The sequence below is a fragment of the Chelonus insularis genome, unplaced genomic scaffold (assembly GCF_013357705.1).
Source record: "Chelonus insularis isolate UGA/USDA-ARS -01 unplaced genomic scaffold, ASM1335770v1 contig_276_pilon, whole genome shotgun sequence".
Lineage (NCBI taxonomy): Eukaryota > Metazoa > Arthropoda > Insecta > Hymenoptera > Braconidae > Chelonus > Chelonus insularis.
The window spans coordinates 1-13,109 of NW_023276462.1; the positions used below are offsets into that span (position 1 = coordinate 1).

Sequence of the window (13,109 nt, forward strand, 5' to 3'; positions counted from 1 at the left end):
ACCGTTCCTACAATAGAAATCATATCATTCTAAAAGTTCTACAGGAAGAGTCCGGTCTACGAGAAGAAGGGGGTAATTTAGGTCATCATTCTACAAAACTGCACATAATCTACGAAAAAGGGACCGTTACAACAAATCATCATCACTCAAAACGTTCTACAGAAGAGTCGGCTACGAGAAGACGTAATTAGGTCATCATTCTCACAACACTGCACATAATCTACGGAAAAGGGAACGTTCCTACAAAGAATCATATCACTAAACCGTTCTACAGGACGAGTCCGCGTCTACGAGAAGAAGGGGGTAATTAGATCATCCATTCTACAAAACTGCACATAATTACGGAAAGGGACCGTTCCTACAAAGAATAAAATCTATCACTAAACCGTTCTACGGGAAGAGTCCGGTCTACGAGCAGAAGGGTTAATTTAGGTCATCATCTACAAACTGCACATAATCTACGAAAAAGGGACCGTTCCATACAAAGAAATCATATCACTAACCGTTCTACAGGAAGAGTCCGGTCTACGAGAAGAAGGGGGTAATTTAGGTCATCATTCTACAAAACTGCACATAATCTACGAAAAAGGGACCGTTCCTACAAAGAAATCATATCACTAAACCGTTCTACAGGAAGAGTCCGGTCTACGAGAAGAAGGGGGTAATTTAGATCATCATTCTACAAAACTGCACATAATCTACGGAAAAGGGACCGTTCCTACAAAGGAATCATATCACTAAACCGTTCTACAGGAAGAGTCCGGTCTACGAGAAGAAGGGGGTTATTTAGGTCATCATTCTACAAAACTGCACATAATCTACGGAAAAGGGACCGTTCCTACAAAGAATCATATCACTAAACCGTTCTACAGAGAACTCAATCTACAAGGAAAAAGGGGTAATTTAAGTCATTAATATGTACAACTACACAAAACCTACGGGAAAAGGGACTTTTGCTACAAAACAGTTAATATCACTCGACCAATCTACAAACCGATCATAGTCTATAAAGAAAATAAAACCTCTTTAAATCGTCCATCGATAATACTAAACATAATCGAGACCTAGAGTAACTGTTTCTACAAAGAAATCGTATCGCTAAGCCATTCTACTCGAAAAATCTTGTCTGCGACGAAAACAGGGTAATTCAGATCGTCATTCGGTAAACTACACATAATCGACATCGATAATAACCACTCCTACAAAGAATTCATATCATGACACTCTTCCACACAAAAAGTACATATTCTACATAAGATATACGGTTCTTTAGATCGTTCCTTACCACAACGTCACACATTCTACTCATAGCGTGACCGTTTATACTAAGGAATCACATCACGTCATGATCGCACACCCTTCGTCCACTTGGCCGGTTGGCCCTTTCCTACTACACAAACACATCACTACCATGTTCGGCTGATATAATATGGCCTACATTGAATAGACAGCCATTACGGTCGATCCTCCCGCTAACTGGGCACATTCGACATGGTTTTGTACCATTCCCACAAAGAAATCATTCCGCTTAACCATTCCACAACAGAAACACGGTCTACAATAAAATGCCCAATTTCAGTCGTTCCCTCGTATGACTACACTTCATCCACGTCAAGGACTACCATTTTTACCATAGAATCACCCAACTACACTGTTCTACCAGAGAAATACGGCCTACGAAAAACATAAGCTCCTTCCGATTATTTCGCTGAGTACAAGCAAACCTTCTTCGTCAAATTGGGCCATATCAGTTCACTACTCTACCAAACAAATAGTAGCTTGCTTCATTTCCACCACTAACATTGCCTTTTCTTTCTTCAATCGCACCTTTCAACGTCACTAAACTCCTTTCTTCAATGTTATATTCGCTTTTTGCGCCAAACGCCGCCCTCCACCTTTCAGACTTCCACACTTATCATCCGAACCCCCACATCATCACCAACCAAATGACTCCTCATACATCCCCATATTCTCCAAGTTATGAGTGTTTCAGGGTCGTTCTATGCTCCTTTCCACCCTAACTCTCTTTCTCATTGATAACTCCGCATCGACAATGTCCACACCGACAACGAGCATATCTGTACCTTCGTTAGAACATAAGCTTCCAATTCCACGACTCGAAATCATACTTACAGCATAATTTCTTCCATCCTCTAACAAAGTTGTACTTCTTCACCAATTTCTGCATACATTCGTGTATTTCTCTGTCACTTCGGCTCCTACGGCATCCCTACACATTATAGACTACATCATAAATGCTTCTTCCTTTTTTTTTATTTTGACACTTACCTTCCTACTCTCCAATTTTCGCACCGCTACTAAACTCAACAAACTACACACTTCGTGATTACATTAAAAATATAATGTTTCATAAATAATATCATTTATTTTCATTTTAGTAGAGTACGGACTTTTCTAGTAAATAACAACAATTAGCTAAATTTCCATAAAATTTGAGTAGTCAGTTATTGCACGTTACATCTTTATAATACTAAATATTTGTGATATAGCGTAACGGAATTTCACTCAAAATTTATTAATTTTATAAAAAATTATGGATTTAACACCTACTCATTGAGCGTAAAAACCACTCAGAATGCAACGGTAGATCTTATCAAGTCGGTGTTAGGCTAATGTAAATAGATATTTTATTTCTTTCTAAAATAAACTCAATGATTAAAGTAAATCTTAAAATATCAACTTCCTTTGCCGGAATACTTTTAATATCCATCTTCTAATAACCTCATACATTTAAATAACGTTTCGTCATGCAAATGATTTACTAATGAATTTTTTTTATTCAATTTTATGAAGGAAACTCATTCTATCTTTGTTATAGTTACACTCCCATATGATGCCGTTAAATTACTATGAAAATTAATTGAATCAGTTAGATATGTAATAAGATAAATATATATTTCTTATATATTTTCATTAATATACAAATTGCTCTACATTATAAAGATTGTATCTACTTATTTAAACAATGACTTAATTTATTCTTTAAATTATTTATATCACGAATCATTGCAAGTTTACTTTGAGTAATCAATACTTTATAAATTAAGTATTTTACTCGATATTTTTTAATACATTGTAGCCGTGAGAGACAAGCGCAAGTACAACATCTTATTATCGGTATTATTTTAACAATTCTTATAAAAATAATTATACTATATATCATATACAACCTGCAATTCAGTTTCAAAAAATTATGATTTACACAAATAATATTAGGCACTTGGATAATTTTTCATTACATGTTCCAAGCAATATTACAGTCACATGTTTTATTTCTCTTTTCAAATTTGTTACAATTATTTTCAGCACCGATAAAATAATTACAATTATTCAATCGTTTAGTGATTCAGTTAATTTGAATAAATTTATACGTCTTACAGTGATCTCAATTGAAAATGTAACCCATTTTTCTGAATTATTTTCCATATATATGTTATATTTTACATTATACTTGCGCTCAATTTCGCCTACACAGCGATTTAAATGGCCATTCGACACTGATACAGCTTTTCTCTCTAATAAGATGATGCAACATATACAGAGAATCTGACAAACGTTACAGCGACCGCGTAATACGTTGTTGTGAAAAATGATTCATTCTCACGATAAACATTAAATAAAAACACCCTTGGTATGTAGTTTTTCAACAACCTTCTCGACTTGTACATTCAAGATACATGTCGAAAGAAAGTTGAATTTAAAATCGAGAGGACGAGAGCGTTATGCGGTCTGCCGAGCAAGTTGGCATAATTTGATGCTTACAATTGTTGGACGTATCGTGCAAACAATACTCTTCACGCTTTTTAATTGCAACTGAGGTTCCATTTAACAAACTTCTGACATATTCTTTACAATTTTTACACACACACACACACACACACACACAATATTTTAATAAAATATAACCATACATTGTTTCGCATTTAATTTTATCAGACATCGATCAATATTGGCTATACATTGAATTGAATCTATAGCTTAGCCAGTAATATACATGCAGTTGTTTGCCTATGTAAGAAAGGGAAAAGTTTGGTTAAACAACATATCAACACTTTGTTCTAAATTCAAGGAGATAGAGATTTTTTTTATCGTCATAACAGCTTGATAGTAAAAATTCTCATGCCATGAAAATATATCAAATATTGATAATGAAAATTTCTTCTGCTCTCTCAATTCTATTACTTCAATTTATCTCGTCCAAATACTGTAAATTGATATTGAGTAAAATTCGTTGATATTTATGACGTCTCTGGGATAGGTGTCAACGGTGCGTGAAACATGAGGACATTTCAAACGGAAGTAGATATGGAAGAAAGGGACAACGAGAACGGAAGTATATCTACAATGCGCCGCGAGTTAAGAACAACGTAGCATGAAATCGTTGCCTAGAAATTGGTGCTATCCGCTAGCCATGGTCTTTATGGTTTGTTTATAAATGAGCGAGAATTTCTACTGCAGTAGAGACGGGCGGTGTTTGATCACCGCTTAAAATTACTGGTTCAGATTCCGTTTGAACGATCCTCACAAGATTGGCATCCTTTTTCGATGGTGTTAAAGTTGCATTTGGTGTTACATTTGTACGTCCACAATAACTTGGTGGTCGGCTCTCGCGCGTTGTTGTACAAGGAGCAACAATACTTGCAGTATTGGATCTATAAGTTGGCGGAGGCGATGAGGTAGGCTGAAGTCTGTCCAACAGTAACAATCGCAATCTATACTCTTGCATGCTAGCCTGTAAGAAAGAAATAAAAATTATAGTAATGATTAATACAACCGGTACAACGTGATTAAATACAAGAAATAATGATAAAATTGTCACGTTCAACGACCCATTTATCTACCTGGTAACTCGGTGGTGGCGTCCTGAACTGGAATTCCGGATAGATCATGGCCGCATATGGATGCATCGGCCTCGCCGGTGGAATCCTTGCTGAGATGCCCGTGAAACCGAAGAAGCTGCCGCAATTTTCTCGGCTGGTCACTCGCCATGCTACTGCGCTCACCGTCACCAATACCACTCCTATACCTGCAAAGATAAGTGCTCCTTAATACCAATTGCACAGAAGATGAAGGTAGCCAAGTGCAAGTTTTTTTTTTCTTCTTTTTTTCCACTTTTTTATTTATGTCCTTTTGTATTTTTTGTTGTAAATTTTTTATCGGTGCCTGAGCTTGTTTAAACTTGAAAATTCCCTGAGAAAACCGATGCGGTATACGAGCCACTGATATACAACCACAAATAAGAAACTATGAAGAGTATCAAGCATATCCGACGTGCTTTGTTTCTTTCAGTATTGAAACATATCCATGTGAATTTCACGAAATGTTTGAGAAATATTATTTACACATATAGCTGTAGTGTACATTGAGTGAAAATCTATTCAGATATCCTTCCAACTATTATCCCTTTTGTCGAGTGTACATAAATTTCAACTGAAGTATAACGTGTATACGACAATGTATTCCGATCGCAAACCATCACCCAGCTGTCAACAATATTCTACATTATATTGAAACTCCCTGCAAACTTCCCCCCTGCTAAATGAATTGAGATGAGTATAAGAACGTTAGTGTGGGTGCTATTGAGCATTCACTTGATTGCTAACAGATAGAGTATTCCTATGGGTTGCAGGTTATATTTCTGACATTTAGAAAGTAACCAGCTGCTGCCCCTAAGACTATATAGTCTACAATACCAGAGAAACATTCTCTTTTCCCTCTCTTAATATTATTCTTTCTCTTTATATTAACCGTCTTTGCATCAAAGTTTATGCTTAACCCGCATTGCAACTCTTCATATAATTTCATCTCATCTACGAATATTTAAATCCAAAGAGCCGTCAATTGTTCGTTTGTACAGCTACTCATAAAATTGATAATAATAGTCAGTGAGCCATGATGATGTTGAAAATTATTTCAAGATCGATAGTGATGACCTCAAGACATGCTATATGTAAAACTGGTTAGAGAGCCAGAAGAATGTTCAAAAGCTACGCGAATGAAATTTGAGTTAATTTTCTCGAGCAACAAAACCAGTTACACAGACATCATTCATATACACTTAGTTTCAAGTGTTTTATTTAATGTACAATTCTACTTTTTGAATTATGTGCATCTATAATTTTTCTAACAAGGTTAATTGAATGCATTATTTTAATAAGAAAATTAGCGTATTTAATAATATTTACTAATAAAAAGAAACCATAGGAAACGTGATGATTCTTAACTTGCATAACTCATAGTTTGCATAGTTTTTCCAATTTGATAAAGTCAACATATGTTGCAATTATCTATAGAAAAAACGGACAAGGTTTTGCCTCTATTTGTTTAAACACACATTAAATACAAGGTCTTAGTGGCTATGGTAAACATAGCATGACCAACAAACAAAGTGTCCATCAGACAAGACATTAAAATGGACACGACTTTATCATCATGTTAAATGCAAAAGTAATTATTCCAAAATAGCTTTTGTCATGTTGATATGTAGGTCATGAAGATAGGCAGCAACTCTCTGGAGTCTAAACTGCTACAATCGAAAATAGATTCTACCAAAGCTTCAATATCATTTCCTCCAAATACAAGCAGATCAATTTCATCCCAATCATGAATCATAAAGTGACAAGTATCATCCGGTGCTGCTAAAACGTATCACTTGCTGTCAATCAATAAGCTGAATGATAAAGGCGTATAAAATATATCTTTAGCGAGACATTATTAGAAGAAATAAATAAGTATAAAGTTTTACCAATCATTAACAGAGAAACAGCAATGTGATCACGACCGGTTGCCCTCAGAGCGCCGAGTAGAGCACCCGCTGCTGCACAAACCAGGCCCACAATACCCACACCAAGAATGGACCAGCGGACAGGAGGAGAACCTAAGCCGCAACACTGCTTCGGTACTGCGTCTCTACAATATAAGAAATGAAAGACTTTAGTATAGAGCAATGACCCACTGACACAGACTTCTCGTTCCTCGTAAAGTCATCATTGTCGTTGTTGTTTATTACTAGCTACATAGAAGACACTAAAAGACCACTGGCAGTAACTACTTCATCTATTTGCTATCTATTTCAAAGCCACTGAGAGCAATTGCATGCTATAACTAATGTTTAGAGAAATTTAACAGAACGAATAAAAACGCGTTCACGATAATGATGAACGGAATAGAAAGTGCAGTGCTCTCTCAGGCTTCTAGCGCAGTTTCCGTGTTGTTCAAGACGTGATCCTCACGATCAAACATGTTGAATAAATTTAACTAGATCTTATGATGTAATTTTAACAGTTTGTCCTATACGGATATAATAAAGTATATTATTTTTTTGAAGCAGGCCTTATACGACTGAGTTTCAAAGTTTAATCTATTTTTCTTCATGCTACAGCGACTACCATTAACTAGTTCATTCTGATAAAATTACTTTAAACGTTGAGAAAGACAAAAAATCTGATCTATTTTTTATTCATTTATTTTAATCGTAGAAAATTATATTTATATATTTAATTTAATGTCCGGTTATTGCAAAAAATTATTGCAATCTTTATAAAAGAATTATCATAATCATACTGCTATTTGTTACAATGTCTAATTTCATTATTTATACACTAATTTCTTTTTAAATTTTTAATAATTAAATATTAATTATATTATACATCTAAGTGAATATTACCAATTAGTTAGTTAACTCTATGAAATATAAAAGTAATTAATTGATTATTCAATTAATCTAGCTAATGTCATGAATATTGATTACTTTAAAAATCAAAGAGAATTATTAAACAACCATGCAATTATTCAACAATTATTATCCTTACCAATGATGAATTAAAAGTTTTTAATAATATTTTAAATTTATCATAATAAAAAAGTGGTACTATAGAAAATTTTTCATTTCTCTCAATAAAAACACGCCCAATGTCGTTATTGTTACTGGTCATAAAAGTTTTCCAACACTAATTATTTATCACTTCGAATTATACAACAAAAAATATAAAAAGAATTATAAATTTTTAATAATGTAATGTACTTTTTTTATCCAAATTAAGCACCCTATTTCAATAACTTATCTAAGATTCTCTTTTTTATTTATGTCAAAAGAGGATAATTGATTGCATTAGAGTTTTCAGTAAAAATTAAAGATACCCCTGATATAGAGTATTAGGACCCCCAAAGCTGATATAACGGGCTACTACATTTGGCCAAGTACTTCAATAAATTATCGATTTTCTATAGTAAAACGTGACCCCTCCGGAAACTGGAGGCATTTAACAAACGATTCACAAGGTTGAAAAGAGCTTGGCTACGATGGCTTAACACACGATAAGGGAAAGTTAAATTTGTCAGATAAATAATGCCCTGATTTTTCAGTGTAACGATAACCATTTTCACCGCTCTCCTTTCATTTTAGCTGTCTTCTTTAACGGAAACGACTTTTCTCCTTTACCGCAGTGTCATTTTTTGACTTGCACGTGCAGATCGATGCGGACAATTGGTCATGAAATAGAACGGGGATCAGAATGATTCACAAAATAAAGTACCCAGGGCATTACATTATCCTGACGAGGGAATAGGAAGAAGTGAACCCCCTAAAGTCTTCTTTAAAGAATCATCTAGGCATGAATGTCCAACTTGCTTTTTTTGTTCCCGGTTTATTACATAGAGGAAAATGACATAAAGAGATCCAGTTATGATAAAAATGTACCCCAGCGGAATGTTAATTGATAAGAAACTGAGAAAAAAAGAAATAGCAAAAAAGTAGTACTTTTGCGTGTTTTCAGAGCATAAGAGGGAATTTAAAGTTAGGAAAGAGCTTCTCTGCTCATTACCAGAAAATATACGTACTGACCCAGTACCATCATGTGGGAAATTCTTGTCTACAATTGACAAAAAATTACAATTAAAGAATCACCGTTGAATTTAAACGTATCTTTGTACTTTAACACATGATTTATGTTGAAAAAATGATGGCGTGTTTTCTTTGTGTCTAAATGTCGTAATATTTATGGAAAATAAGTTTTGTCAGTTCATTATAAGGAAAAAAACTATTACAAATTAGTTGCTACAATATTCTAGTTTCACTGACACGTATGTATTTATGTATGTATATTTCCTTTTAACTCTATCCTTTACTCTGTTATCATGATAGACCACGTGTCACAATGATCAAAATCTAAAAGTCTAGTTCATTGTCTTTACTGAAAATCCAACAATTCATCGTTTCCGCTTGGGGAACTTTTCATAAACGCCTGATGGTTGCAGTGTAGTCAATCCCTGACATACAAGGTACGATCCAATGAATAGGAAGAAAAGAGGACATTCATCACACACCTGACATAGTGAAACTTAAAAAATATAAATAAAGAAATAAAAATTTAAAACACCGTGTATGTATTTGAAAAATTATACATATAAAATGAAATTTGAATCCAAGGACGTGTGTTATTTACCAGTCAAGCAGTCTTTGTGATATAATTATACTTTTATTTACACCATGACACATTACTAAATCAAATTAATGAATTACAAACAAAAAATTCCAAGCATATTTGTCAGATATTTAATTGAAGGAAAATAAATGATGTTCTTGTATACTAACCTGCCAAAGGCCGACACGCTTGCTGGCACCGGAAATGGAAGACCGAGACTGAGCCCTCTGAGACCCAGGTGAGGTGGTGGAGGATGAAGAAAACCCCCTACTGGCGGCACTAACGGCATTCCAGGTGTTGCCCCAACGCTTGCAGCTGTTTGAACACATCCAGGTCCCCCAGGATATGTCGGTGGCATAGAACAACTTCTCATTGCTCGCCGATGATGTCTACGAACTCTTCTCTCACGTCTTCGTGCATCCCTGAGTTCTTCAGTAACATTTGGATTAGTGCTTTCGCTGATACGTAAACCGATATCTGTTTGTGCTTCAGTTGAAGCAAAACAGCGAGATGGTTCACGGATATTTGGACTTCTAGTATCTTGAGTAACCTCAGGTGCAGATTCAGGAGGTATTTCTACTGATACTGGAGTAACTCCATCAACGGTGACCACACTTACAGGTCTCGGGGCATTCTCGGACAGCGCCCCGGCCATTATACGGCACTGAACATCAGTTTCCACAGCAACGTTGCTCCGTCTTTGTTGTTCTTTCCTTTACCGAACGTTGTATAAATCCCACAGTACTTGTTTTGTGTATGTGAATCTTCTATCTTTTACTATACACAACCTACACGTGTCCCCTAGATCGGCCGTTCTCCCTTGCTCTTTCTTTTCTGTCTTCTTTTTGCTTATATACTGGCGCATCCGATCTCCAACTCAATCCTCGCCGAGGCACGTTTCTCTTTCACTCGCTCGACCCCGCTATAGCTCCTTTGTTCAGAGGATCGTGCAAAGATCTCAGGCCTTTGATCGTTCCTCAGACTCACTTGAATGATCTCTTGACTAACATAAAGATAATTTCTTCTCTTTTTTTTTCTCCTTTTTTTCCTCATACACCACGTGATTGAAAGAAATTTTGGACGATTAACGAAAACTTGATGAACATCAAATTATGAAAAATCCTCTACCCCCTTTCTCACCGAAGCATCGCTCTTGCGTGACAATTACTCAACCATTTCGTGATTTCTTTTTGTCTGTTTTAAGGCACGAGCGTTTCCATTAACTCTCTTGTAAGGAATTGTCGTTCTCAGCATTGCAGTTTTAGCTATTTGTCATATCTTTTCTTGTTGCATTTATTTCTACTAATGACTCGCATCTAAGATATCTCCTTCTTCTTATTCCTCTTCTTGATGCTGGCTACAAGTGCTCCGATGAAAGCACCGTTTCAGCTCTGGTTAACCGGTCACGTATGCCCGGTCTGAAAATGAAAAGTGCACATTTAGCATTCGCCAGAGAGTTAGAACGTTATGATTAATAAACTTGATGCAATTGCGCGTTCCTTGACTTTTGTTATAGCAATCTCTTCTTCTTCTTCTTCTTCTTCTTCTTTTCTTTACCCCAATGCAATTAAACGTCTCCACGAGGTCGATCGATACTTTGTGGTGTGTAAATTATATTCTACACGCTATATCACGAGTCTAAAACGATCTATCCCTTTCTTGTCCTACATTCTTAGTTAACATATAATACTCAACTTTTTGCTTTCTTTTATTTCTACCATTCGTCCTACTCAAAATTCTACAATTTAACTTTACCGCACCATCCTAACTGTACGGAAGCGTTTACGCCAAAGATTACCGTCGCCTCTTGTGGCCGACCGTTTTGACAAACGGTACTATCGTACAAACGTCACCGGACTTTACTGCGACCGAGACTGTGTTATTATATATATATATATATATATATATATATTATGCCACGCGATTGTATCTTTGTAAATTTTCTTTCGTTTTTATTAATTACACCAGGAAACTAGATGAAAAGGATACTAAAATTTAATAAAATTTTTCTAATGACAAATTCAAGTTTAATATATCATAGTTAAAACTTGATTAAAATCTTGATATCTTTTCTACTCTCTAGATCGATCATTTAGATTCGACTCGCGCTTCTTGTCAATACACTCGTGGATAGAGTAAATCTTCTAACCTCGATTAAACCGTTGTAATAACAAGCACATATCGCCACTGATAGTTATCCATAATTTTATGTATATAAAGAACACCAAAAAATATATTATCAATTTTTTAACCAATCAAAAATTAAATATAAAATTAATACACACACTACAATTCTCAGCACAGACACTCCACTGCTAAGCCTTTTTCTTTTCTTATTTTCTTTATTGCTGTCTAGATGATGAGAAATTTCTTGTTCGTGCAGCATGGGATATGTTAGTACATCCTCTCTGTGTCTTCTTCACGACTTAACAGGTGGACTCGCCCGCCACTATTTGCGATCTGGATGCTATTCAATTTTTACTTCACTCACATCCGCGGTCTCACTTACAACGCGTACAGAGCAAGCGCTGGAAAACATAAAATAACGTGTACGATATACGCCAGCGTCGACGGCGACTACGAACAGTCCACAAAACAGTGCACTGAAAGTCTAGTTTCTCTCCCACCGCGCTGCTAAACAGATCGAGGGTACTCACATTCAGTTCCAATCCCAAAGCCTGAGTACAGTATCGACGCTAGCACCTATCTTATATTTTTTAGATTTTCAATCCATCCTTTTTATAATTATTCTGTCATTAATATTTCTTTCTACAAAACATTATTTTGTATTAAAAACAACAAAATATTTACACTACATAATATTTTTTTATGTCACATTGTCGGAATAATTTTTAAAACAATCTTTTCTCTTCTCTCTTACTGTTTTGATGTTTCTTTCACTCTGATATTATCGCCGCCATTGGTTGTTTGTTTCAGATACGCATGCGTATGGATATGGCGCCGATCATTTGAAATTTGAAACTAGACGTTTTCAGGCGTTAGTTGTTACACGATACATCAAGCTTTGGATTGTGTAGATAAAGAATAAAAAGGTACCCTTATAGATATTCTCTACTGTAGCAAGAAATTTTACCTCATCATATTTCATCACGAATATCTCTTATTACGGAATTGAATGAAAAGATGACCCTCCCTGTTGGTAAACTTTTATACCCATGTTGTGTATGTACAAGAATGCGGGAAGCTATTGTTGTTCGAAAACATAGATTTGTCAAATAATATAATGTTTCTTTATATAATCTTGCATTCAAATTACAATATTATTATTATCAACTTTTCATTTATAAGTTTATTGCTAGTTAACAAATTCTATAGTCTACATGAAAGAACTATTAAAACCATCTTTTATATAATCGCAACATTTCGTCTAATAATTTCAGTTTTTACACAAGAAGAAAAGCAGTATAGTATATCAAATAAATATTCAGTCATAGATTCAAATTATTATTCAGAGAAAAAAAAATTAAAACAATGAATTACAAAATTTTTTCATTTACGCTAACAACATTTATTACAAAAAATAATATTCATATACATCAAATTAAATAATTAAGTAATTTAAAATAACACAATCACGAAAATTTTCTTTAAAAACACTTTTCTAAAAACGTTATCTATACAATTAAAAAATTAATTTTAATTTAA

The 13,109-nt window shown here is 34.8% G+C and overlaps 1 protein-coding gene across 2 annotated transcripts; it reads right to left on the reverse strand.

Moving 5' to 3' along the window:
* Positions 1–3,606: 3,606 nt before the first annotated feature.
* LOC118065212 (uncharacterized) lies at positions 3,607–12,162 on the reverse strand. 2 transcript variants are annotated; one of them, XM_035080361.1, is made up of 5 exons: positions 11,593–12,162; positions 9,614–10,861; positions 6,767–6,930; positions 4,863–5,047; positions 3,607–4,753 (listed from the first exon to the last, which is right to left on the reverse strand). In XM_035080361.1, the coding sequence occupies exons 2-5, from the start codon at positions 10,096–10,098 to the stop codon at positions 4,451–4,453; spliced, it is 1,137 nt and encodes a 378-aa protein (XP_034936252.1). In that variant the 5' UTR covers positions 10,099–10,861; positions 11,593–12,162; the 3' UTR covers positions 3,607–4,450. The 2 variants fall into 2 exon arrangements, with proteins under 2 accessions (XP_034936252.1, XP_034936251.1); XM_035080360.1 differs by having other exon boundaries at positions 11,729–12,160.
* Positions 12,163–13,109: the final 947 nt, after the last annotated feature.